The sequence below is a fragment of the Dermacentor albipictus genome, chromosome 7 (assembly GCF_038994185.2).
Source record: "Dermacentor albipictus isolate Rhodes 1998 colony chromosome 7, USDA_Dalb.pri_finalv2, whole genome shotgun sequence".
NCBI lineage: Eukaryota > Metazoa > Arthropoda > Arachnida > Ixodida > Ixodidae > Dermacentor > Dermacentor albipictus.
This window is the reverse complement of record NC_091827.1, coordinates 92,928,562-92,954,907: the sequence shown is the minus strand read 5'-3', so window position 1 is coordinate 92,954,907 and position 26,346 is coordinate 92,928,562. Positions and strand designations below refer to the sequence as shown.

Here is a 26,346-nt window from a genome sequence, read left to right as displayed (position 1 = left end):
CGCTGCCTCATGGACCAGTCTACCGAACCAGTGACAAAAGTTGGCGGAGAATATGGTAAGAAAGGCACAGGACCGGAGCCTGGGTGCTGGTTCACGAGTCAAATATGCCGTTAGAAAATTATTAAACGCTATTCTGTGTTTCCAGAATCACACCCACATTACACAGGCTCCTCAAGGACAGCAGCCAGACGATTTAGCAAGCTAGGCCACATATACACTGGGTACGTGCCGCGTTTCAATGAACCTCTCACCAACTTGTGTCACTGAGCATGGGCCACTGCGCGTGCAGTTTGTGAGGTAAGAATTCTAAGCGTTGACGCGTTTCATGCGTTTCAATCTGAAGCCACGCGAGAACATTTCGTAACCCCTACTCGATGGCGCACACTATCTAGAAAGAAGTGCAACAGGGGAGCCGGGCTGCTGTATTAAGTTTCGCAGCGTTTCTACGCATCGGCGCCCCGTGCATTTAGGAGGCGAGGCGCAGGCTCCGCCAGATGACTCGGAGTGTTCATAGGGAACAGGTTGCGTCGATACCATGCTCGGCTTATACCAAGCACGGTGGCGCCCCTATCTACGTACCCTATTAGGGAAGCGTGGCAGAGGAGTGCCGGTGCAATAGACGCCTCATTCGTATTGCGTTTCGACTCGGCGATTACGTGAAGCCGATGTAGTGGTTCAACGCTAAACGCATTTCCGTCGGCAGCCATCGTGAGACAGGTGCTACCGCATTCCTTTGTTCATTTTAAAGGAATATTTAGCCGTATGCAATTTCAGGTGAAAAGAAGTAAACGGAGGGGTACAGCTTGCAATCTTCACTTCAGCCGCACTTAATCATGCCTACCTCTAACTCTTTTCTTTGTTCGTTGCCATTTTCTCGTCTTAACATAAGTTAGGTGGGCTCTGCAGAATTTTAGATGCGTTCGCATTGTTCGTGTATTTCACGCACGTTTCGAGACTTATCTGTGCCTATCTGTGTACGTTTCTGTCTAAACGTTTGTCCGTATATATGGGTCGCTGAATAGTCAGTGAACGAATAGGTAGCACATAGGTCTGCTGTGCTGGGATAACAGGGTTCGAAATCAACCATAGGACCAAATCGGGTCACCGAGCATGTGGCAATGTGCACATATTCGCCGCTCTTCAATGAACCTCATTCACGCCGACATGAGCCATATAGACGCGATAATGGGTACATACTGGGTTAGGAAGAAACTCCTTGAGGCTGCCATGAAGAATCGGGTGACTGACTGAACCTGTTCAATGCCAACTTGGGTCTCTGGTTATGTGCCGATAGGGCATGCGCCGCCCTTATCGTCTCCAACCCCACGCGCGGACATATGTGCCGTGTCAGTAGATGGCGCTGCGTGTCCAGCAAGAGGCGCGAGAGGGCTGTCCAATTGACATGTGAAGCGTTTATCCACGCTCGAACGCACTGGCGAGAGATGCATTTCGGTGTCCGTGTGCTGGCTTCACGGCGGCAGCTCTAGATGACACCGAGTGTGTTTAGACGCGCAAGAAGGGTCCCGCTGCAGTACACACCTCACATATAACTCATTTCGATGGTGTCAATGCGAATTGTTGCTATACCATTCGATGGTAGCGTATTACCGTCTACATCCATCTAAAGAAGAGTTCGGCTGCGTTTTCCATTGCAGAGATGTGAATCGATGCGAGAGCCGCCTTGGCTATCCATCTGTTTCTACAGCATGCAATCTGAGATGACATTTATTCAGAAGCTTCATTTGCCACCCCGCCCCACTTTTCAAGTACGGGTTGCTGGCTGCTGCTATCTTGTTAAGTATACAAGTTAGGGCACTGGGTATGCTTGGGTGCTGGCTTGCACGATTGGCCTTTAGGGCACAAGACAGACCGGTACCAGCATGTGCAAATCGAGGTGGCCGGCGCGGCAGACTAAAGTGCAGACGTGAGCTCAAACACTTTTTTCGCCACGTCATCGCTGTGGTTTTGCCATCAATTCGGCGCCTTCATTCCCAGCGTTGTCGATACGTATCATTGGCATTCCTTCATTACGAGGCCACGGTAATTTTTCTGCCGATGCTACGGGGCTGTCCTTACTCTTTGCCAGCTTTACCCCAGCACTTACTTTTATGGCACCATTTCTTTGTTGCCATTCGTTCGTCAGATGAGGTTTCATTACGCCATTATCGTTGTCTTCCTGTCGCCGTGCAGTCATCATTCCGTCATAATGATTCAGCCGCATTTATGCAGCTGTCGTCCTTCCGTTGACGTCAAGCGATGGTCCTCAGGCCGTCATGGTTGCTGTTGTTGTAGCCTGCCGTCATGGTTCCATCGCCATTCTTCTGTGGTCGTCACTGTCTTCTTCAAATAATCGTAATTCCCCATTGTCATCACACAGCCGCTGTGATATTTTCATTATTATATTGCCGCTAGGTGTCATGAGCCAGCGCTGAGAAAGAAGTTGGGATTGGAACGCGCGCTCGGCAAGAGGCGGGCGCTGAGTTAGAAGTAGTAGCTGAGGGCGCCGGCTTGAATCCATCGTCATCCCGGAATCACTGCAACACCGTTGGCATCGGTGAAAATAATGACCAACTGGACCATACACACTGGAATATGCCATTTCGTTAAATTAACAGAAACCCATTACCAGTACTTATTACCAAATGCAAGAAGTCGGTAATTGACATGTAAACACGAAGTCGACAACATGAGCAACTAATTTCCAGTAGTGGGTAAACGCCTGAATGAAAAGCAAGCAGACAAACAAGCAGCGACCAAAGCGTGTTTTGAGCGTTGAGGTGATGGTTGCCTGAAAAAAAAAGCATCGAGTACAACAAAAATGTATTGGTGGTGCGGTGAAGCATGGCGCAGAAAGCGAATGTTTGCTGTCTCGAAAACGAGAAACGGAAGAACGGCAGGTGGTGGCCGTGGCCAGTAGGAATGTGACAAACATTGAATTTATAAGTGCAACGCATAACGATGACGTCTGGTGGCCATGAACCACGAGGAACATTACATTCTTACGCAAGAATCACTGAATGTTAAGATCGACACATCTCAGTTTTGAGCTGACCACTTCATAGGGTCACTGTCTTGTCTGAAGCACTTAGTCAGTTTTCGTGTATTTAGCAAGATCACCTCGTCTAGTGAAGGTCACTCCGTTCCACTTGCACCATTTCGCGCTAGACGTTTCCGCCGTGAGCGTTACGTTCACGCATTATTTACTTTAACATGTGTGCTATCAAGGAAAGCTTCGCTTAACACTTGATGTTATGTAAACGTGCGATCCACCATTTCGTTTCCAGCAACTCAAAATAAAGATTAGCTTTCGTGTGTACTTGATAAATTGTTGAGCCTGACGTCCCTAAACTGTAGAGTGGCATTGAGGGAAACCGTATTGGGGGGCTCCGCAATAGTGCGACCACCTGGAGTTGTTTAACGCGCACCCAATGCAGGGTAAACAAACATTTCGGTATTCCGCTCCCGCAGCTCGTTCTTGAACTCGCGACGAGGAACACACGACCTCGTTATCAGTAGTGTAACAGCACCATAGCGAGCGCTCAAACGCTGCGGTGACCCGAAATAAACTCACGACGTGTACATCGGAGCTGATAGTTGCTTGAATACCGCTATATTAGCGGTGGTATTTTTTGCTTTTACTGCATTCACGGTACTTACGTTCGGTGGTCGACCGGGCTCTTCAAGTACCAGGAGTAGGTGCCCTCTTTCTTCGTTTCGTCGAAGCTCGTCAACGAAGCGGTCATGCATTGGTAAGCTGGATCAGAGCTGGATGTATATGCTGCAGCCATATATGGCACGGAAGCAACCATCTGCGTGAATGTAGTTGTGCAGCAAATTTTAAAGATACAACAGCATTTTGTGGTATGCTTAATTCGTTAACTCTAGCAATATCCGTACTACGAAGCACGCTGACTCAGTGCCACTTCCTTCGTTGCGCAGCCGGCTTAATCAGTTACAAATATTTTTTTTTTATGTTCCTTCCTCAATCGCGTATCAAAGGCCGAATTCAGGAAGCTTTTTCTTCATATGGGCTGTTAGCCATTGAACAGAACAGCCACCTGCTCTAATAAGCCCTGTCTCACAACTGGCTGCGAACCATTCTGTTGAGCGTACTAATTGATGATATTTTTGTAATTACGAGCCTAATTTTCGATATTTACAAATAACGTTTCTGCGTAAGAAAGGAAAGGACATTTTGTGTCAATCTTACATGCATCTATTAGTAAGTACCACTTCCAGGTCGCATAACAGGTATGACGGCACATGGTCTGAGTGAGCTGAAATTGTCCCGGTGTGCTGTACATGTATCAGTCTGAAAACGTCACTGCATACAAAAAAACCAAGCAGTCAAACTTTTGCACAGTATTGCGCCATGAGTGCAGCTTCTTGATGGCAGTTTGAGAGTTGGTTCTGCGTAGGACAAGCCTAGTAATGGAATGCTGACTTCTCAAACACGTTTAGATCACAAACGAGTGTGTAGGTTTTCTGACGCGAAGTCAACACCATGGTGACACCCCACAATACAAATAAAAAAAACTGCCAACAGCATGATGCATTACACGCGGTATTTAGGCATCTAATAGACGGGAGCTTACATAGAAATGCTATTCCTCAAAGGATTTGCATGAACTCTTACACGACTGAGAGGCGCTAGATGAGGCAAATGGATTGCTGCGACTTTGAGTATTCCACATGGGCCCTAATCTGTAGATTTTATTCCTTTCATATGTACTTTAATATATTGGCATGGGTTAATATATTTTATTGACTTATTGCGCTAATGGTCAGATTCTGAAAAGTTCTTTATCTCTGCAATTTTTGTCATGAATATAATTTTGTGCAATGCGCCGATGGCTTCAATAATTTCGCTTACCTTGGAGTAAAATACCTCAAAAAGAAAACATTCGACTCGCCGAAATCGTTCTAAATGTCTTAAGGTATAGTGTTCAGGGCATACAGATAATTTAGGACCGGTGTGACTTTTAGAACTAGGAGACAATATTCTGTATTCCTGGATCGCCGAATAAACAAAGCTACGAATTAAGCGGTATTAAGCTTATAGCTCTGCAGCGCGCGGTAACACATTGCATTCAGGTTTGTAATTGTGCTAGCCTAGGCCTTCCATTAAACGCACTCATATAGTGATGTTGGTAGATGAGTGAGCAATTTTAATTTTATTATACTGAATATCTCTTCCATAACCCCGTTGCATGCCACTTCACGCCATCTTGGCTTTTTGCATAACTTACAGTTGCTGAGAGACCGCCCACTCAGATGAAGTGCACGCATCGTAAGAAGATTCCCCAGCAAGTCGCGCATTTGGATGCATAAAAAGATTTTACGGCAAGATTTCAAATTTCTTTAAATAAGGCAAATTGACTCGTCCTGCCGGCTCTGCGACAGTGGATGTCCAACGAAGCCGTTGAAAACCACCACTACAATCCGTGACGGCGGGGGGGGGGGGAGGGGGGGGGGCGGGAGAGATGTTACGCAATGCTTTACTGCTTAAGAGTAATGGCAGTAACAGTGATCTAGAGTTACGGGATAAATGGTCATGTTGAAAGCATGCCTCCGCTGGTCTTACTGCAGTTCTTTTTCCGTCTGCCGCTCCTTATATTTACGCTGATGCTTCGCTCTAGTCACAAATATGCGATGAATCAGTTGCTAGAGTAGTTATCTTATATACGAAAGGATAGAAACCTAACGTCACACGTCGCAAGCTGCCGTCGCCACAGCAGGTTGCGCAACAGTAATCATTGCTGGGAAACGTATGCGCAGAGTGCTACGGGCTTCGCATTTTATCAGGAGTGGCTTATCAATTATGTGGTTTTGAAGTTTGTTTTCACTGATTATGAAGCGAATGCTCTTCTGTATGTTGTATGTGTGGTTCCAGGAATTAATGCGCGTTTAGCTTCACTTTGCCAAGCGCTTGAAGCTTGCTTCACCTCCGCCGAGGGTCCGCCTGGTACTGCACAGCCTTCTGAGTCGGCCCACATTTTTCCCCACGGACATCGACAATAAAAATTCTGACCAACGAGAAGATAACAGCTTCGCTGTAAAGGACAGCTCAACAGCGGTTGGCGTCGAAGCTTGAGCACGTTATAGTACTATGTGATTTGTTTAGACTGCACTACTTGGGCCATCTTCACGATCACCCGGATTGCCCCATAGTTTGGCTGAGTAAACCAAACTTCCGGTTCCGGTTGGAGGCGCGCACTATTTAAATAAATGCATGTGATAGATTTTAGCTTTCCTGGCGCTAATTAGACACTATTACGGGCAGAACAACAGACCACACAACACCAAATTGAGCTGCAGTCACCGAAGAAGTCACGAATACTGGAGCTGTGGCTACATGCGTCGTCTTCACCAAATAGATATCTTTATTTACATATAATGGCTTCAAGAACAGCCACAATGAATTTCTCGAAGGGCACCGGGCTAAGTTGTGGTTTGTACTCATACTGTGCAGTTTCCCGCGTGTACGCAGTGCAGAATTCCTTTTTCTTCTTTCTGTTCTTTTTCCTAGTGTTGGATAGCAAAGCGGATGTTCGTCTAAAGGACCAGCCCGCGTTTCCTTGCCATGATTTTTCCGTCTCTATCTCTTAGCAGCGAGAAGAGAAAGACGCTGCATTATTTAGATCCTGCCTGGCCGAGAACGTAAAACGAGCATTGTAAGATTACAACAAAGGCGTCAAATTAAAACAACGGACGAAGGAAGGAGACACGAGACAAACACGTAGACGCACTAACAACTGAGAATTTTGGCACCTTCTTGGTATTTATGCATAACCAACTCGCCCACCAGCACATGCTCAGTGAGCATTGTAAGACACGGGACTGTTACCAAATCATTCGTAGAGCATGCGGCTTGCATGAGTTATTGTGTCTTGACATTAGTGCCTGGACGTCTGGCACGTTTTCACATGTGTCTTGAGAAGTGTGTCAGTAAGCTTACCTTAATTACCCTGTAGGCGTCGACGGGATCTTGGGCGCTTTTGGATTTTTTCCCAAAATGGCAGCTGGCCATTGCAGCAACCAGCAACAACAGGCAGATCTTCTGTAAAATCATGCTGGCGAGACTCGACATGATTTCAAGCGTGCGTAGTGCCGTACAGGTGGGTCGGTGCCACCTTGATCACTGGCGCGAGTGTGATCAGCGTGTTTCAGCCACAGGACGTCACGGACCGCTCGGTCTCTTCCTGAATGGCTAATAGGAGTACTTAACAAATGCTGATTTAACAACGTCAAACAGGAAACTGTCAGTGGAATGGTGATGCGTGAAATCATCACACGCACAAAATTCACCGGAAGCGAGCAAGGCGCGTTTTTATGTGGTTATTCGTAATGTTCAGTTTCCTGCATGCAGAACGCAAAAGTGCTAATAAGAAAAGTCTCCTTGCTGCACGTGGCTCGGCACATAAGATAAGTACAGGACGGGAACAGAAACAAACATGACGTACATAGTGTGATATAAAGGTTATACACAGGGAGGAAGTTATTCAGAAAGGCGGGCCTTTCTGAAGCACCTTATCCCTGTTTATAACCTTCATACCACAGTGTGCTATTCCATCTGTCAGCCCCTTTTTTTTATTTTGGATGATGTATATAGAAAACTCTAACATGCGGTTCTATGCATAAAACATGTGAATGCATCGTATAGCTAACGCATCATCAACATTTTGAATGCATCATCAATGCCTAATGCATTTGAAATGTTGAAACACCCAGAAATTATCCAGAACTAGCAAAAAATCAGAACATACAAAGTCTATGTGTATAAAGCAAGTACATGAAGGGAAGTGAAGTAAAGATGATGTCTAGAGTACAGTTTCACAATAAGTTTTATGCACGAAACCTATGAATGCATCACAAAGCATCAAATAACTATACAGCAATAGTTTACAAAACTATGAAACGTAAATGCCTAATACACTTAAAATGTGGCCACTGCTCATTCATTGTTAACAATTTAGAAAAATATACTGCATTCGAATTACAGCAGAATCCATTTCACGAAGGCACTGTCGACAGTAATGGAATTAGCATCAAAGCAATGCAGTGGCACAACGTAGCAGCCACTGCGATTTTACTTCCTCGCTCAAATGCAACACTTTTCAGCAAAATCCGCACAGTGGTTACCTCAGAAAACCGTGTATGCGTTTTACATGTGTTTTAACAGGCCGCATGGAGGCTGGGCCCGAGCTAAATCTCCCTCTTAAGCCCGGGCAGGGTCCCCCTAATCCACTTTCTGCAGCCGCGTACGAAATCGGAGAAATGCTTCATGCTTGACGCGTGTGCTGCAGCCGGGCTGGTTTCTCGCGTTTCCCTGCGGGCGTGCTGCACCACCTAGCAGTGCTGCCGAGAAGTCCACGGAAAACCTACGATGTCCGTTGCGCGCAAAGGTTGGCCACTGGAGTTGCAGCCTTTGATTTTGGGACCCTCGTCTGTATATAGTATCTTACCAATGCATTGTATTTAAATAATAATAAGCGGAAACTGTTCCTTCGCGGGCCGCGTAGCTGGCGGCATATATACAGCGATCAAGTTCGCGTGGCGGAGGTCCATTGAAGAGCGGCATATGTCTAGTGCAATTGGGGCGCAGCTCTCTAATTCATTCAGCCGCTGTGCTTAAGGAACCCCTGTTGCGTTCGTTGGATACCGGTTAGTCGGGAATATTTTAAAGGGTTTTTTTGTTGGAGAGCTCGCAGAGCGGTTAGCGATCCAAATAGCCACAGAGCTAGAGCTGCATGAAGTAGCCCAGCATGCTAACTGCAATAAAACGCTCATGCAGAACAAGTACTCGGTAGTAGTTTCGCGGCCTTTAACAGCGGTGTCACACAAATGTTGAACACTTTCACGAGTGTAGATTTTTATAAAGCAAACTTTTGCGCAACAAATTGCTTGAAACAATTACTTCAATAGGATGACAATTATGATAGCTTCGTAATTGAAAATTTCGTTTACTCTGTAACGCTCCGTTTCATTCAATTACCTTTTATTAACCAATTACTTGTAGCAACTTACTTTATTCATGAAATTAACAAGCAGGAAACGCATTTTAAGCACTTAAAATGGAGAGATCGAAAACGTTCCTCGAAATAACGCGAGGATCAAAACAGGTACCTGGGTTACCTCCCTGTCACAATTAGCCTCCTGCGGCTATGCTTGGGTCACTGGGGGAAAGCCGGGTAGCTGATTGGCACACCTGTCTTGGAAACACTTTTACTCGGCCTTCATAGGCGATAGCAGCTCCTGCTCGAACTTCTGCTTAGTGCAGTCAGGCTTCTAACATGAAGAACAGCTCATGGCCATTAAACTTAGATATTATTTACTGTTAGATATACGATTGACATGCAACTTATTTTGCAAATGTTAGACATGAACAGCATGTTTAAGGCTCAATAATATGCTGCTTTTAAAATCCTACACGGTTTACCGAACGTTTTCGAGGAACGTGAGCAACTGCAGGTTTCTGTTGCTGTTTTTAGTTTAATTCTAAAGTTCTGACGCGTGAAGGTCGCCGGTACTCAAGTTCTACCAGTAGTCGGCCTACGAATTAAAACGGGCTTCTATAGGTCACAGGCACAATGAATTTGGATGTTGATGCCAAGATGTCAACAATGCATGATTTTTCAGTCTTTATCAGGTGATTTACAGCTTCCATGCCCTCAAAAACAACAAAGCGCTGCGCTTTATGAAGGCCCCTGACGCGGTATTGAGAAACCACTACGTTGTGTTCAAGGCGTTCTTGCCTTACAACACTGTTCGTCCCTCCAGCGCGAATGTTGAGCCAGGTTTCAATGTCACTGCTACTGCCAACACTAGAAAATGAGAGAAGCTAACCAAAGAAAATTGTGAAAAGTAATTGTTAGTGACGATAAAGAATATCAGAATGGCAGCTAAGGATGCACAGAAAGAGCAAGAAGAACTCGTTGCATTTATTGTGAGAATTATAGTCGCCGTTCATTTTCTGCATCGCATATATTGATCATGGCCAGCGGCATTCTCTTCTGCGCGCCGCACTGCTCAATATAGCGTTGACGTACAGTCGTGATCAATTGGAAGGTGATCGCACCAGCATCCACCGGCGGGCCTTCCAAGCAGCATAGCGGCCGATTTCGGAACTGTGAAGATAAAATTTGCGCTGCCTTCTTCCCCTATTATGCTCTTCCAGGCTGCAACCATCACCCCCAAGACCAACACGCCACATTTTTGCGTTTGTTTCCCGTTCACGGCAATGATCTGTGTGCGTCGCTTCCTCATGCATATCTTGGCTAACAACGACGCCTCTGTGCAACAGCTCGCAACGCACTCGAAATGAATTCGCAGGTTATACCGCGAACGGTGACGGGAGTGACAGCTTTTCAGGGAACACCAAAAGCGAGAGAGGGGAGCTATCTTATATTTCCCTCTTGACCGACGGTGATGACGTAACGTGGCGCTGCTCCTAGTTTTGGTCGCCGCTCGAGCGATCACCTTCAAATTGATCGCGACTGTGCAACAGCTGCCTCGCAAGTGGTGGAAGCTGCTCTCGATCCCATGGTCATCTGCGACTTCGAGTTTTCCCAGAGCTTCGTTAAAGTCGCCGCTTACTCCGCCTTTCCACCGCCACGCCCCAGGAGCATCCGGCGTCACCGTCTCGGCCCAACCGGCCGCTCCATCATGGACCGTCAACACTCAGCAGCGCAACCCAACCATGGTGGCTGGTCTTCGTGCTGACAGTGGTAAAGACTGACTGGACAACAATGGCGGTGTGAGGGAGTTCAACCAGTAGGATAATTTTCACAAGCTTTGAAGCATCGCCTTCACCTTTTTTTGATGTTACCAACACGTGGTTTTTTATCTAGACAGCACGTTGCCTGACCGGGTGGCGTTCCGACACCAGCTGAAGCAGACTTTCGGCACGCCAAATATCCGCACCGAGATGACCAGGAAAATCTTGGTAAACGCATGCAATTTCCTCTAGAATCTTGCACTTCTTATATCGAAGGCGTCCTCGCCCTTCGTGTCCGTGTTGACACCACCTTCACGGAAGCATTCCTAAAAGGTATTTCCCACCATGAATGAATCGCATCGTTCTCATCGTGTTGACGGTAGCATGAGGGAGTGAGTGAGTGAAAACTTTTATTGAGTCTTCAAGACTTTCGCGGTTACGAGGTCTCTGTCGTCTTCATCTTCTTGGCGCTGGCGACTTGAGACTTAGCATGAGGGAATCCATCCTGAAGTGTTCGTGCCATCATAAAGGGCATTGGGCACATTGCGTTCAGCCCACTGGCGATTAAGCATCTAAGAATCTGACGATTTCATCGGGACTTGAAAACATCTGGACGCACTGCACGCCAGGCCAAACGTTTACTTCCTGACGCCTCTGACATGTCCGTCTTCGGATACATACCTGCGCATGCTAATTTGGGCTCACATACTGTTCGGTCCTTTCGGTATTCAACCTCAATCTTGGGCTCTTGGCCTGCGCGACAACGTCAAAGAGGAGCCGTCCACAGTGAGCTGCGCTGCGAGCTGTGCCCCTCCAACATCGTCGACCTCGCATGGCCAGGTTACTGCTCTGCAAGCAGCCTTCGTTCAGACAACGCCTCCTGTACCTGCTATTGCTCACAACCAGCAGGCGTCTCAGGCACGCCGTGCCCCTGCCCAAGCACTTCACCCTACCTGGCGTTCGCTCAGCCTAATTTGTCATTGCGATATTCGCAGGCATATATCTCGTTTTTTTTCGAAAACGCGCCCACGACGAATGGCATGGCTAGGTTGTAGGCGAAAGTGACCCGTTGCTTCCTCTGAGTCAGTACTAGCGCCGGCCTGCACCACGCTACTTTCATCATCCTCCCAATTCTATTGTTGCAATGCATTGTTGATAATTAGAAAGTTTATTACCGTGACTTCACTAATTGCGCACGCAATTGCAGAAATCGCTCTGTATCTAGAGGCTGCTAATCCGTACACTCGAACGGCGGACATAACGTTACGGGGATTATTATTGTCCTAATTTTAAAGACTTTGGTGCAGCTAAATAAGAACACCCTGTGTAGGTAATATTATCATTCCTATTATTATTGTTATTATTATTATTCAAGGGCACGGATAACAAATACAATGCTAGACCATGTGGCGATTTATTATTCGTCGATGAAATAGTCACATCTTCAAGTACCGCCGCATGGCAAACAGGAACACTACAATATTTACAACTTCACTGAACTACGTAATTAAGAAAACCAGATGAAACTCGGCGCGAATTGAGAGACGTCTCACCGGCTAATTGTCATACAACTTGTTTTGTGATAGTTTTGATAAAATTACAGGTGTAGCCGTTGTCTGTGACGAAACTCCCTCCCTACACAGCCACGTATTGACAGAAGACGGGAATTCTGCAAACTACAAAACTGCACTGTGATCTAACTAATTATGACAAGCAAGCAAAGCTCTGCGTAAGGACAGAGGCGTCTTAGCAGCCAATTTCAGTATAATGTGTTTCGGGGTAGTTTTTTTGCAAAAAAATAGTTATGGCCACTTCCTATATCCATACTCCCCCCGCAGACAGCCATATATTGACAGCAGATGGGGAATTCTGTAGCGTTTACAACTTCACTGTGACCTAACTAATTATTAGAAGAAAATGAAACTCGGCGTGATGACAGAGTCATCATAGCGGGCAGTATAAGTACAATTCTTTTGAAGATTGTTTAGATCAGATTAAGAGCTACAGAGCCTTCACGCGAAACTGGAGTCGGAGACAACGACACCTAGACGGGCGGACATCGACCACAACCAAAGCATCGCTATATGCAGCTTCACTGCGAAATCATCAACGCCATAGTTTCGTAGGCGAAGTAATAGCAACAGGAAACGGTCATCGAAGCCAATGGAATAAGCATATTTAAGGTTACATACCTGTGTGAAAAGGAGGCACTGCAAGATCGTTTATAAGTTGCTCCTGACTCGCCCACTAAACAAAGAACGCGCTGCTGGCGCCTTTATACCAGAACGAACAGGCGTTACACGGCTGCGCATGCGATACACGGCTCGTTGGTGCGTCAACAAGGTGAGCGTCATGCCCATTTTCTGTCGTCAGCATTCCGACAAGCAGGTTGACGAGCGAGCTGTAATTACAATCCAGCGATGATACAAGTGTTGTTCTTTTTTTTTAACAGATGATTTGAAGTGTGCGCGCGCACTACGGTAGTCGTTGATGTGGCCATTTAGGAATACGGCATCTGCACGGAACGCTCGCTCATGACCGGATCACCAAGGCCGACGAGAAGCTGCGTGATAAGAAGAAGACGGACCCGCATCGTGTATACGTTGCCGCTGCCTCGCCCACTGCGCAATCGGCGGCACCACTTGTGGCCCGAAACTATCAGCCTTCGGCACAACTGAACTTTCTCCCCACGGCAGATTGCCTACAATATGAAGCCCTTGCGACCGCGCTGAGCCGCAGCATACGCAGCTGCCTCTACAGAAGGGCGGCTCCCCTTCGGCGCATACCCCGTGCCTTGTGCGCTCGACATCAAGCCACTATTCAAGGTTCAGCCATAGAGTAGCATAGTAAACGACAAGACTGGACACACCAGTCGTTTCGCAACCGAGCTATGGAGCATCGCCGATTCCGCTAGGTGGCAGAGCACATCAAGAAAAATGTGGCTGCGGCTGCGGATAGCAGCTTGATAGGCGGCACGACCACTGGGCACGATACAACACGCGCGAAACCTAGTCAGGCCATGCCATCGGACTCTTTCTGTAAAATGCACCTGAGAATCGTTCTTGGGCTCTTCTGCCAGCATCCGCTTCGTCGCCGTTTCATTGGTAAGGCCACAGCAAGTTCTTTTGCCCTTTGTTAACGACTTCGTTAACGACTCTTCGCATTTCGTTATGTCACTGTTAGCCGCATGGACGAGTGACGGCGGCCTTGCAGCCATGAACAGCTGCCGTCCGTTTGTTACGCTGACATTCATTTCGTTTTTTTTTTTATGCGCAACAATGAGCGGTGATGCCAGCCATAACAGCGACGCGGCAGCATCCGAGCTGCGAGGCACATTGGATGCAATGACGAATTTAAAAAATAAGATGGTTCGTAAGGAAATGCGGCCTATGAACGCACGCCATTCGGGGCAGAGAGCTTTGTGTTACGCACAGCGACTACTCAAAAAGCATGGTGCTCTAGTTTTCCAAGAGAAATGTATCTTTCTAAAGCGGTACACGTACAATATTTGAACTAAGGCAATAATGCGCTCTCTCAACCTCTATAATTGGCTATGTGCGCTCGAGCATAGCTAACTCTTCTGCATTGGGCTGAAAATACGTGTTTTCATGTTTCAATTGTGTATGGAGTCGTTACCCTAGAAAGTTCCTTGTTTCTTAGCATTTGTAACAGTTCTTCCTTAGGCAAAAAAATGCGCACAACATGAAGGAACGCAGCATGTCCATTATAAGGCTTTGCAATCCGAGGTGTGGAAAGTCAGTTGTTTCAATCTTATCTGTCTGAGCCGACGCAGTGCGTTGCTACTGACAAATACCACTGTTCTTATAGGGAAATTAAATTGGGGCGCCAGAGGTAGTGTTCTTGGTCCAAATTCGTTTAATATCTATGTAAACAATACTGTTGAAATTGTGAGTGATGCATCCATTGTACTATACGCTGGTGATACGAGCCTGTTTGTCTCTGGCCAGGATCTTAATGATCTATTACACAGATCTTACAGCATCCTTTGCTATATGTCGGGTTGGTCTCATAATAAGGATCTAACAATTATTAGCTCCAAATCAAAGGCCATATAATTCAAGGCAAGAGGCAGGCAGTCTTATTTAAATGAAGAATTATTCTTGGATGGCACACCCATTGAAACTTCGACCAAACACAAAGTAGTGGGCGTTAGGCTTTCAGAAGATTCAGAAGACATGTCACTTTGAACTAGTTATGAAATCGCTGTCATCTCGACATGTGGCCAATGTACCTTATATTCATTGTTCTGCGCAACTTTTTTCATAAATATAATGCAATACGAGCAACTAATGTTTCTGAATACCGGCTACTGTATACTTTTTTGTTCGGCTCCGAAATATGTAGGAACTAATTAAAACAAACGTCACGACATGAATGCGAAAAGGTGACGCCCGTACCCGCAGCGAAGGCAGGTGGTTATTGCCATACAGGCGCACAAATGATCCCATGAAGTTGCTAAGACATACCCCACCTTCGCTGTCAAATAAATTTGGGAAAGAAAAGGTTATCGTAAATACCCTGACTCGAAAACAAGTTAGAGCGTATTTTTTGTAAACTTGACTGAATACACAATGAAGCGAAACGCAATTCATATTTCACATTCTTTATTGTATGTAATATCCGCGTTCGCACTGACTATTTTCATAATCCAATGTAGCAAAATTTTGTACATCCTAGAGATGTTGTATCTGGTGCTTACTTTTTGAAATGTGATCTTTTGTAATGTATAATACAATATGCATCTTAGCTTTGCCGCTCATTAAGAGTAATAGATTATTTTATCGATACAATATAATTATCTGAAAAGATGAATGTTTCTTTACATGTCCCACATTTATTTTTCTACCTTGTAACTGTATACCCTAATGAGTGTTTCATATGTTGTACGTTTGCCGATAGGAGCCTTACGTCTGCCATGTGAGGGCCTTCAGGTACAGTCAAGATGCATGTCACAGCTTTTTCGCCTGGAGGACCCCCAAAGAAATTTGTTGAAAATAAAAACATTTCTGATATTAATCGTACTTCCGCTTCCGTTTGGCTCAATATAAGTCACGTAATGAAATGGTGCAGCAAAGTTGTCACAACGTGCCATACAACACGATTCCGTGCCCTCCGCGTCATTCGCGATCCTCCTCCGGGCAGCCATCTTGGTTTACCTCACGCGCATCCACAGGTCACCGGCATTGCGAATGAGATCTCAAGTTGGACAGATTTGCATGCTGGAACAAATTTTACCCCAGCTATGTAGACCCTGCCAGCTTGTGCCATCGTTTTCTCAGATGTAATACCCATGGCAGTACCTGTTTGTGCAGGGTTTCTGCAGCGAAGCTCCATGCCCCTCACATCGCGGCAAGATGTGGGAAAGCCAGCCAAGCAGATCCTGTCAAATGCTAATCGCAGTGAAGCAAGGCTGTCCCGCGTACGCGCCAATACCACCACTCCGTGGTTCAGACGCAGACACATGGTGCTGCGTGTGGCGCACGCTGCATCTCAACGGCAGGGGTGCGCAGACGCGTCGTGGCGGGAACGGAAGGTCGACGCAAAGTAACCACGCCGGCAAAACACTGCGGTGCAAAAACGCGAGGCGGACGCACGTCGTGCTTGCCATGAGCATGCCGCAGTACGGGAACGTGACGCCGAAGCAAGGCGACGAGGCCGACCATGCTCTGTAGTTCCATCCAACGCTGCTTGCGGGCCATCTCGTTCTTTCTGTGGTTCCTTGTGTCTGCGCACGTCACGCCACACGTCATTACTTAACCAGGCTATGTTTACTGCAACACATACAGCCTATATGGCTACGAGCCTTACATCGTGTAATGTCCTCAAATGTTGCTATCGCCTTCGTTGTTTTGTCCTCATGGCAAAACTGTAATCTTTAAATAAATGATTCAATAAAATTATCCAATAGCTGGATTAGAGCAACGTACCTGTAGCAAAGAAGTCGTGTAAAGTGACCTTAGCGTGACGGGTGCTTGTCCCCCATAACAGCGTGTCGCATATTCGGACCGTAGTTTTGACGTGTTAAATCCTGCATATTTTTAAAATATTCAACACGCCATCCCACGTCAAAATGTGGGCCTGGCCCAAATGTAGCTCAATAAAAAAATGAATACGACGCTCGTCCTACTCCCCTCACGCGAGTAATGAAGCAATAATGTGCGGTGCCACCGCCCCTACCTCACCCCCAATTCGCTGAGTCATCGTCATCAACTGGAGGTTTGATCTCCTTCCAAATTTTAGTTTAATTTTCACTCGTTTCAGTCAGGATTCATAGAATGTGCATGCATGTTCATGGCACTATTATCGCTCGCTCATACGTTTATGAATAATCGAGGCAACGCTCTCTTTAGGCGTTTCAAATTGGAGGAACAGCTCTTTATAGGAACAACCGACAAGCATGTGTCTTACATTGTATGAGCACATGCGTGCGAATGCTGTTCTTACAAACGCGCCATTACACTCATGCCAGTATTTATTGAAGAGCTTGTTGCGCTCACGCTGTGAGTAAACATCCCACTGCGAATTATCGGACTACCCACTGCCACTCATTGCTGTTGTGTAATTCATTGTTTTTTTTTCTTTCATTGCCTTAGGTCAGCTTCTCTTTCAAGCTGACCATGCTGATGCAACTCACATCTTGACGACTCGGCAGCACGCAGCTAAGGTTACAACAGCTAACTAAAGAAAACCAAACTTAAGGTATTCAATTATTAGCCTCTTTATAGCGTTAAAGCGCGTGGGCCGATTATTGCTGAAGTGAATAGCGCCTTACGCTCCTTACGCCTTGCGATATTTTTTTTAACTTGGCGGCGCCTTCGCACGGGCCGTCTGCTTCCTCCCCATCCTTCACTTTGTTTTGCTGCTGTCGCGGATACTAGGAGGCGCATTGGAAAAAGCACTTCCCTACGTTGTGTTGCCTATTGACGCTCTCGCGATGCCTGTATTCATTACAACCTTTCGCATACCAGCTTGCGCATCGGCTCACCTCGTACTCCTAGTCTCCCCACCCCCACCCCTTTTGCAATACTGTGCCCCTTGACACACAGAAGCCTTTGCCCTAAACTGTCGACGCAGGTCTGCAGGTCAGCGCAACAGACAGTCATACACGATGAACTGTGCGTCCTCTCCTGTCTTATACAGAGAGAGCAAGAGAGAGACAGAGAGAGAAAATAAGTTTTTGAAATCCTTGGCTCGGGAAGCAAGACGAAGCAGGAGAGCCCACGTAAGTGCTGCCACGCCGGCGCCTCCCCGAGTCCCGGGGCGACGGTTTGCTCCGAAGAAAACCCACGCCTGCTCTATTCACAGAAGCTCTGTTCCATTGGATACAAAGAGTGCTTCCATAAGGGACTGTCACACTGGCTGCTGCGCCAAGCGACTCACGCACGCAGTAAGTCCGCCTATATAGCACATAGGAAACAGCTTTATGAAATTACCCGCGATGATAACAAAGAAGGTGCACGCTGTACGCTTTGCTCGAAACTGTACATGCTGCAGGCGGAGTTGCACCTAATTCGATTTTGCCCCAAAAAAGAAAGCAAGACCGTGAGTACACCCAACAAGAGAAAGGGCTGGAAAGCCAGCCGAACATAACGTCGGCTTTCACCGCTGGGTGCAGCTCTGTGCCTCTTCATCGAAAGGCTGTGCTGGCGGACGCCATAAGCAACATAATTTGCACTGACATGGAGGCCTTTCATGTTGTTGAAAGGAAGGGATTCAAACAATTCGTAACGGTAAGTTTGACAATGTTATAAATCGCCTTTCATCAAAGTAACTTCTTTGTATTCTTTCAAATGCAGGTCACCATCCTGGGCTACAAGTTGCCATCGCAGGATTACCTCAGAGAGCAGTTCCTGACCGGGAAAGTGTCAGCGCTGCCGACCAAAATATCATCGTCTTTGGTGGCAGCGGAGTATGTCTGTATCGCACTATATGTGTGACGTCGTGGTCTATATACGCAGGGCTTCCTAGCTGTCGAAGCGGCATTTGTGGACAGTGATTTCACGGCTCACACGTACCTCGTCAGTTTCCGTCGCCTGAAGGGGAGACACATTGCTGCTCGGATTCACTCCGAGTATGACACAGCGTTGCTGCAGTGGAGCATCAGTGACAAGGTAAAATATGTATTTTCGTACCATTTCGCCTCCGTTAAGTGTTTTTATTTCATTTTCCAGTTCATTCGCGTGGTGATAGATTAAGCTTCGTCAATGATAAAGGTATCTGCATTTACCGGGTTGGAGACTGCAGAGGACGATGACGATGACAACTTCGACGACCGGTCGCAACGATTACTAAAGGAGCTTTCAGGCGAGTTACATCAGCTGGAGCAATTTCGACTTGCCTGCGCCACCCACAGCCTGCAGCATGCCATAAAAGATACCATTCGGCAGGTATGCACTAATAAATAACGCATTGGTTTCATCTTATGTGGACTGATACTTCATTCATTTATTACAATTTTTATAAACGATTGTTTGTGTCAAGCTTCTTTTAAAATAATTTGCCACGAACGAAGGGAAAGCAATGTATAAATACAATAATTGCAGTTTGACATCTAAGGGCAAACAACTGTGCTTATTCTAGTTTCGGTGCTTTAAAGCTTGATTATGCAAGTATCCCCGGCTCATGATTAGCCAAATTTTCAACCGTGCTTCCTGTTGATTCGTGGTGCATTTAGTGTCATCGCCGAGGTCACGATATCCCATCAAATAGTGGCTGCCAATCATTTTTCAGCCGCAGGCCAAGCACCAATTTACGCGACTTCGAGGTCTGCTGTTACTTCGCCAATCAACCTTTCTAAAATACCTCTAAAGACAAACAAAAACAAAATTGGCACGTCATGTAAGAACGCCCACGGTGTCCCGTTATATTTTAAAACATCTGGATTTGATGCATTCCATGTTCAAGCTATTTTTATGTCATTCTATCTTGTGCTACTTCCTATTATCCAGCTTTTTGAACTCCCTCTCCTTTTTTTATTAGGATTACACCGCCACCCCGACCCTCACTGCCTCCCTGGAAGATGGAATACTTCGTACGTCACTCCTAGTAGAACTCGGTCTGCTCATAAACACAGTTGTCTGGTATATAAGACCAGTCAGTGGGGTGGCAGTGCGCTGCTAGTATGTTTATTTGAATTATGAAGCCCATTTAATTAGGGTAATACCAGCCATTGTGCCGTAGCCATGGCACTACTTGCATGGCATTGATACCTAAACAAGAAGGCGCGGCCTGTGTACTAATGTGCACTCAATTTATCGTAATGCTGGAGATAACGGCTATTTCGGTCCCCGCTTTATTTTGTCTAATGCAAGCTTAAAAGTGTCAGTGTGTCGTGGAGTGCAATACCCTACGATTACATGTCATCATTCTCTAAAACTCTGCTGCATTGGATGTGTGCCGTTTGCTCTAACTGTTCTTGCAGTCGGAATATTTACTAATTGTCGTTCTCGCTTTGTTTTAGAACCCAAATTCCGAGGAAATCGTACAAAAATACGGCGCCATCCTTGCATCTATACGAAAGAGCACCGCTGACATGGAAGAAGTGTTAAATAAGGTCGGCCTGCATTTGGACACCCAGAACGTGACAAGGTGTAATTCGCAGTTGGAATTGATGAGAAAACTCGTTGCAACTTTTTTTAGTCATCTAGGCTTGACAGAAACTGTGCACGTGTGCAAGATGGCTAAAATGTCTAAATATGAACCGAGGCTGGCGATGGACTTGATCGAGCTTTCTCCTCTGTTGAGGAAGCCACGGAGGTGCCGCAGTAAAGGCACGAGACAGCCGGGCTTTTTCTTCCAGCGTTGCAAAATATCGAAGTTTCCCTTGTGTAAATCTTCAGCAAAGGCAGACTTCTTTTCAAAGTGGCGGCTAAAGGCATACAGCGTAGCCTGGAGAAGCGGTTAACAACCACCTGAACTGACTTTGTTTTTCGATGGGTGCCCTCCTGGACCCACGGTTTCAGACTTCTTGGTGTTCAGCTGGAACAGCCAAGCAGATGCGTTTTCCTGTGCTGGGGAGGGGGCTTCTTTTGTTAGCACCGTGGCCAATGCAGACTCTGGAGCAGGGCCAAGCAGACTGATGTTTCAAAACTTGGGGCGAAATGACAATGCCAGCCAAGACAATATGCCTAGATTCATTGCAGGGGAAATTTGCCTTTACTTTACAGCGGGAACTTGCGCAGACACGGTTAGACCCCTGACCTAATGGATACCGAACGCTAGGCGCTTTCTCTTGCTTTCCCACCTCGCACGGGCAGTTTTCACTGTCACTCCGATGTCAGCTGACGTGGAACGCGTGTTTTTTATTGCACCCTCATAATTACAGCGAAGCGAAATCGGCTGTCAAGAACCTCTTTCGAGCAGTTCATGTTTGTGATGCCGAACGCATACTTAGGTTGAAGGCAACGGTTTTATTTCACATTCTTTTTTTAGAACTAACCGTTGAAGCAGCCACCATTTACACTTTACGTTTTCAAAACAAAACCGCGAAGCTCCCATTTAGATCATGACGTATTGCTGCAAAATTTTGATAAATAAAACTGAACTAAAGCTTCTTTTTGCACATTACACTGCTAGTGATCTTGCAGCATTTAAATTTCACGAGGACACCTAAGAAAAAATTCGCTATGTCGTCATTTCATTATTAACATAATTAGGGCTAATCAATATCGAGACATCACAAGCCATTAAAACATGCTGACCATGCAAATACTGCAGGTAGCGGGAGAAATGCCACTATGGGAATTAGTAAGGTGGCTTTACGGCTCGAGATATGTCACCAACTACTATCTCTCGATCTTCGTAACGTGTCTTACGTATTTTTGCGGTTCTTAACGCGTTTCATGATATCAGCTTTATGGTGCGTTTATCGGTAACTCGATAAAGCTAACAAGGTGCCTTTCCAACGTTGAGAAATTACTTGAATGGAATTGAACGGCCCAGCCACTCCCTTATTGTAAATGGGAAGTTCTAATGTCGCGGAATGGAATTGTAATGGAATGGTGGCCACGGGCACAAAAGGATATTACACAGTGTTACATCGTGTTACGAAAATGGGGTTGAAGTAGAAGGATTTTGGACAGCTAACTTTGCCTTCGTGACAGTGACCTACTTCATATAGATATCGCACTGCCTGGGCAACCCTATAGTAAATGCTAAATGATGCCCATTTCACAACACAACTCCGCGACAAAGTAATCATAAAGCCCTCGTCTATCGTACACCGTCTATCAAGTTCAGTACTGATTTATTGCCTCAAAGACAGTCCATGTCTGAAGTGGCTCTTGAAAGTTCAAATGAACGGCTTCGTGGATGCAGCCATCCTCCACCGACGTCAATGTTGAGATGTGCTCAAGTTTGACGCTGGGAGGAATAGACAAGGCTGCGATGACAAGAGTATCAGCACATATGCCTAGAAAACTTGTACGTCAGCGTAGAGATGCATTATAGAGGCGTATTCTTCAGAGATCTGTCATAGCATGGGTCTTTTCAGGCCACAGGATTCTATAAAATTTTTTCTACGGTATTCCAGGAAATAAGACACACCAACACTTTTGAGATCAACCGTGCCGAAGTGTTTAAACTGCGACTCTGAAGAACTTGTCCCAATAAATTGTATGTTATGCGCAATGATTCGCTAATAAACGCTGTCTGTACGCATACCAAAGGACATTTTATTTGTCAGAGGGTAATATTAGAACAATCTAGCGTTTATCTAGAATGTTCAAGTCCCATATGTGCTCCTCTTTCCACTCGCGTGACCACAGAGGTCAGAACACAGGGTAACAACAGGTTGTTCGTGAACTTAGGCTGCTTAAGTTATGTACGGGTATTGGTGGTTGAGAGTCTTCGGTTTAGTTCTGTGTATACCTTTGCTCTTGTGCAGCGCGACGGTAAGGTTTGGCCGAACTCAAAGGGAACGTGAACGCTCGCTTTGGCGGCACGAAATTTTGGGGAAAAATTTGGGGTTCCCTGTTGAGTGGCTTGCATTGAAATTGTCATAGGAAGCCTGGTGGGCTAGCAGCTGATTCCGGGCGTTTCAACGCCGAGCGGTATTGTGTTGCCGGGATCGACTCTTCTGTGCCCATTGTTGTGAGATGGCTGCAGGCATTCCTAGTGCGTAGGGGTTGCAGAAAGCAAAGCCATCTTCTTGCTCGCAAGTCGTTCTCTTCCGGGCCAGGCGAGATTTTCCGGGCCATGGAGGAGCTGTTAGGATCGGCCTGCAAGGGTACTGCTCTGCAAAACTATTTCAGCCCGCTGCACGTGCTTCGATCGACCCGTGGTGCTGGCTTCGTTCGGAGAACCAGCGAGGACGACAGCGCTATTCCACCATGCTTTTCATTCGGAGAACCGGTGACGACAGTAGGGCGGGCCACGTTTGGCACCCAACGTATTGTTGTTTGATTTGCCGGGTCGTCATGGTCTCTCCGCAGCGAGAAGAGCTTTCCCTAACAAAAGGGGGCTGTGTGGTACAGGGGCCTGAGGATTCGTTGCAGTCTGCTGACAGTCGTGGCGACTACAGGAGAAAGGCAGCTCTGAAATTTAGAGGCGCAAGACAATGGTCAACCGGCAGCCGCGCTGCTGGGGTCAGCTCGGGAAACCGATGCGCCTTTCAAGGCTCAAGATAATGGGCAACCAGTGGGTCAACTTCGATGACTGGTCGAACGGTTCTCTCACCTTGGGAATTAGGGACAAATGGAGTGTTTATAAGCAGCTGTTGTCGGCTGCTAGAGTGTGCTCGTCGTCGTACTCGGCAAGGTGCACCCGCTGTGGTTGCTCAGTGGATACGGTGTTGGACAGCTGAGCACGAGGTCGCGGGATCGAATCCCGGCCACGGCGGCTGCATTTCGATGGGGGGGAAATGCGAAAACACCCGTGTACATAGATTAAGGTGCACGTTGAAGGACCCCAGATGGTCGAAATTTCCGGAGCTCTCCACTACGGTGTGCCTCGTAATCAGAAAATCGTTTTGGCACGTAAAACCCCATTATTTATTTTTTTTCGTCAAGGTGCTAGATCATGCACGTGGGCTGCGTGCTCGTCTATGTACTCGTAAGCTGTGTGCTGTATGCTCGTCTTGCGTGCTCTTTTTGGAAGCCACGCTTAGACTGTCGAATGTATGTCTTGTTTAAACTTGAAATACTGTAAATAAACCCAGTACGCCTAGTTCCTTCCAAGTTCCTCTCTACGACCTTTAACCCTTACAAATGGTGGCAGCGGCGAGATCATCCGACAGCTCCGACAGCGTTCACGATTCGACACAAATTGTACCGTCATAGGCTGGCCTCAAGTTTGTCTTGATGGCATCGTGCTGAATGATGTCGTGAATTGCGCAAGCGAAGCATGGGTGAACGATATTGTCGTTTGATAAGCTAGGAGACTAGGCGCAGAACTATTAGGCAGTGCTGGAGCACCATTTGCTCTTCACAATCAGTCTCTCTTCCTCTGGAGGCTCTGGATGGAGTATTCACACTTTTGTGCATTTGTGTATAACAACGCGCATTCGTGGCTACGCACTTGTATTGATCTAGCAAGGATCACACTAACGTGAAAAGACAAGCCTACTGACAACTCAACTTTATTTTGCAATCACAGGATATTTGTGACGCGGGCCACAGGCCTAGAAACAATGAAAAACACGAATATATTTGTAAAGCAAACACAAAAACACACTTCGTTTGACCTATTCTTATTGTCAGAAAATACTTCTATGGCCACAATATGCCGCCAAAAATGAACCAGTTGTTACTTTTTAATACTATTGCCTGTAATAGTCAAATTGTACAGGATATAGAAGGCAATAAATATCAACACGATCACGTGATCATTGCAGGAAACGAAGCAGTGTTCTGGTTCACGACACATAGCTGAAATATATAGATAATGTACCCACTTTACAACCTCTAAGGTCAATCACCACTAGTAAATGGCGGACCATCACCGTGAAACTTAGCGAACAAGAGTGTTAATGGTGCAATATGAGCGCACCTTATGTATCGTTATCGTCTTATCGATCCAGGAGTCACACCCAAAGATAGCCGCTTGCTACGGTTTTGAACGCTTAGGTACACCGTACACGAATATGCTTTAGAACACTGTAGCCCAGTAAGGAAGCCACAGGTTGCTGAGGAAGCGATGCAGGCGTCTTCCTTGCAAATTCCTCTCTACAATGCCATGGCGTAGTTTGGAAGACGTTGGCGTTGCAGAGTGTGATTTTCGAATCTTTTTTCAAACAAGCCGCTGTAAGGTGGTTGAGAAGTACAATGTCTTCGACACTTTCATAGTCGTCGCGCTATGAAATCCATGTGAGGTCAGTCTAGAGAGGTTGAGTCGAATTCGGAGTCAGTGAAATCCACGTGTACGCGAGAAAGCATGCTAGTTGCCGCTGAAATGATGAATTTTGCTAGTAAATTCGTATCTATAAGCTATATATAAAAGCTGGCGGAGAGTATAACAGGGGCTGTTTGAATTAAAAGCGTATGTTAGGGGCCTATGAAGTGAGTATGAACAAAGGGAAGACATTTGAGGTAGTCGTGGAAGTGCTTCAAGTAGAGTTATAGACCCAGCAACTCCTGGCCGAATGTGACCTAGCGCTTCTCTGCGGTGTCATCTTATCAAGGGCTCTTATGCGCCGGCGACGAACTGTCGGAGAACATTACCCACATCCAAATTCAAATTACAGATCATGAGAAAATGCGATAAGAGTGTCAACCTTGCGAGTGCTCCCTTGATGTCTTTGAAAGCTTGAGTGTCAATATTATGGCGAATAGAGACTTCATAATCGGGAAATTGAGGCAAATGCAGGACAAGATTAGAGGCGCTTCCGGGACATTCAAGTGCTTGCCCAATGACGAAAGCACTTCTGGATGAAATTCTGTCGTTAGTACTCAACCACTCGCAAGAAAAAAAACATCCTTGTATCTTATTAAAAGACGAAATAAAATGCTACTTTCCAACCCTATTTCATTTTTAAAGTACTCATTGAAATCACCATTGACAACAGCGCGGGTGGTCAAAAGATTTCGTTTTCGCTGGACTTTGCATCGCCCATGCTTTCGCGTTTTAGTACTTTCGTTATATCGTAATGCTACGCTTGTTTTGCTGACTCAATAGACTCGCACAAACTGCAAGCAGCAGATAAAGCAAATTTCATGTGACGTCGCGGGACGCCAGAGTGGTTTACGCCACTTTACCAAAAAGCAGCTTCAGCAGCGAAACCACCGCTCTCTCTTGGCTCGGTACGGCCATCTGTCGGGCGCGGTTTATACACCGATTGCAGCAAAGGGTGGGGATGCTTCCCCCTTTGCAAATGGTGATGATTCGTACCCTTCTGATGCAATTTTCTCGTAAACTTATTTTTTGGCACGACACAAAGGTTTCGAGGTTTCTGGAATGATAATATTTAAAGAAACGTGGTCGACTTAGTATTTGCCTTCATTGTCCCTTTAGTAGCCTGGAAAGAGAACGATAATTTGTGGGTGGCAGACAGCCTATATGATCTGTGCAAGGGTACGTTTGTCCAAGCTAATTACTCACAGGAGACCCTGGTCATGGGAAGGATAATTATGCTATAAAAATTGGCTGGAGCGCTTACGCTAGTCTTGCCAAGT

General features: G+C 46.3%; 1 protein-coding gene and 2 long non-coding RNA genes across 4 annotated transcripts in view; 2 read left to right on the top strand and 1 right to left on the bottom strand.

Annotated features, from left to right (window-relative positions):
* LOC139048084 (uncharacterized) overlaps positions 1 to 13,021 on the bottom strand; it is a 56,640-nt gene extending 43,619 nt beyond the window's left edge. The window contains exons 1-3 of one of the 2 annotated variants that reach the window (XM_070522510.1): positions 12,910 to 13,021; positions 6,959 to 7,202; positions 3,658 to 3,809 (exon numbers count right to left, since the gene is read on the bottom strand). In XM_070522510.1, the coding sequence (XP_070378611.1) occupies positions 3,658 to 3,809; positions 6,959 to 7,090 (284 nt within the window). In that variant the 5' untranslated portion in view covers positions 7,091 to 7,202; positions 12,910 to 13,021. Of the gene's footprint in view, positions 1 to 3,657; positions 3,810 to 6,958; positions 7,211 to 12,909 lie in introns of both variants that reach the window. The other variant, XM_070522511.1, reaches the window with a different exon arrangement.
* Positions 12,924 to 17,203, top strand: LOC139048085 (uncharacterized). The gene is made up of 3 exons (XR_011507475.1): positions 12,924 to 13,060; positions 13,170 to 13,821; positions 16,051 to 17,203. It is a non-coding gene; the product is annotated as an uncharacterized lncRNA (long non-coding RNA).
* A 1,349-nt stretch (positions 17,204 to 18,552) lies between these two features.
* On the top strand, positions 18,553 to 20,967 carry LOC139047536 (uncharacterized). The gene is made up of 4 exons (XR_011507199.1): positions 18,553 to 18,849; positions 18,976 to 19,125; positions 19,718 to 19,769; positions 20,199 to 20,967. It is a non-coding gene; the product is annotated as an uncharacterized lncRNA (long non-coding RNA).
* The last annotated feature ends 5,379 nt before the right edge of the window (positions 20,968 to 26,346 follow it).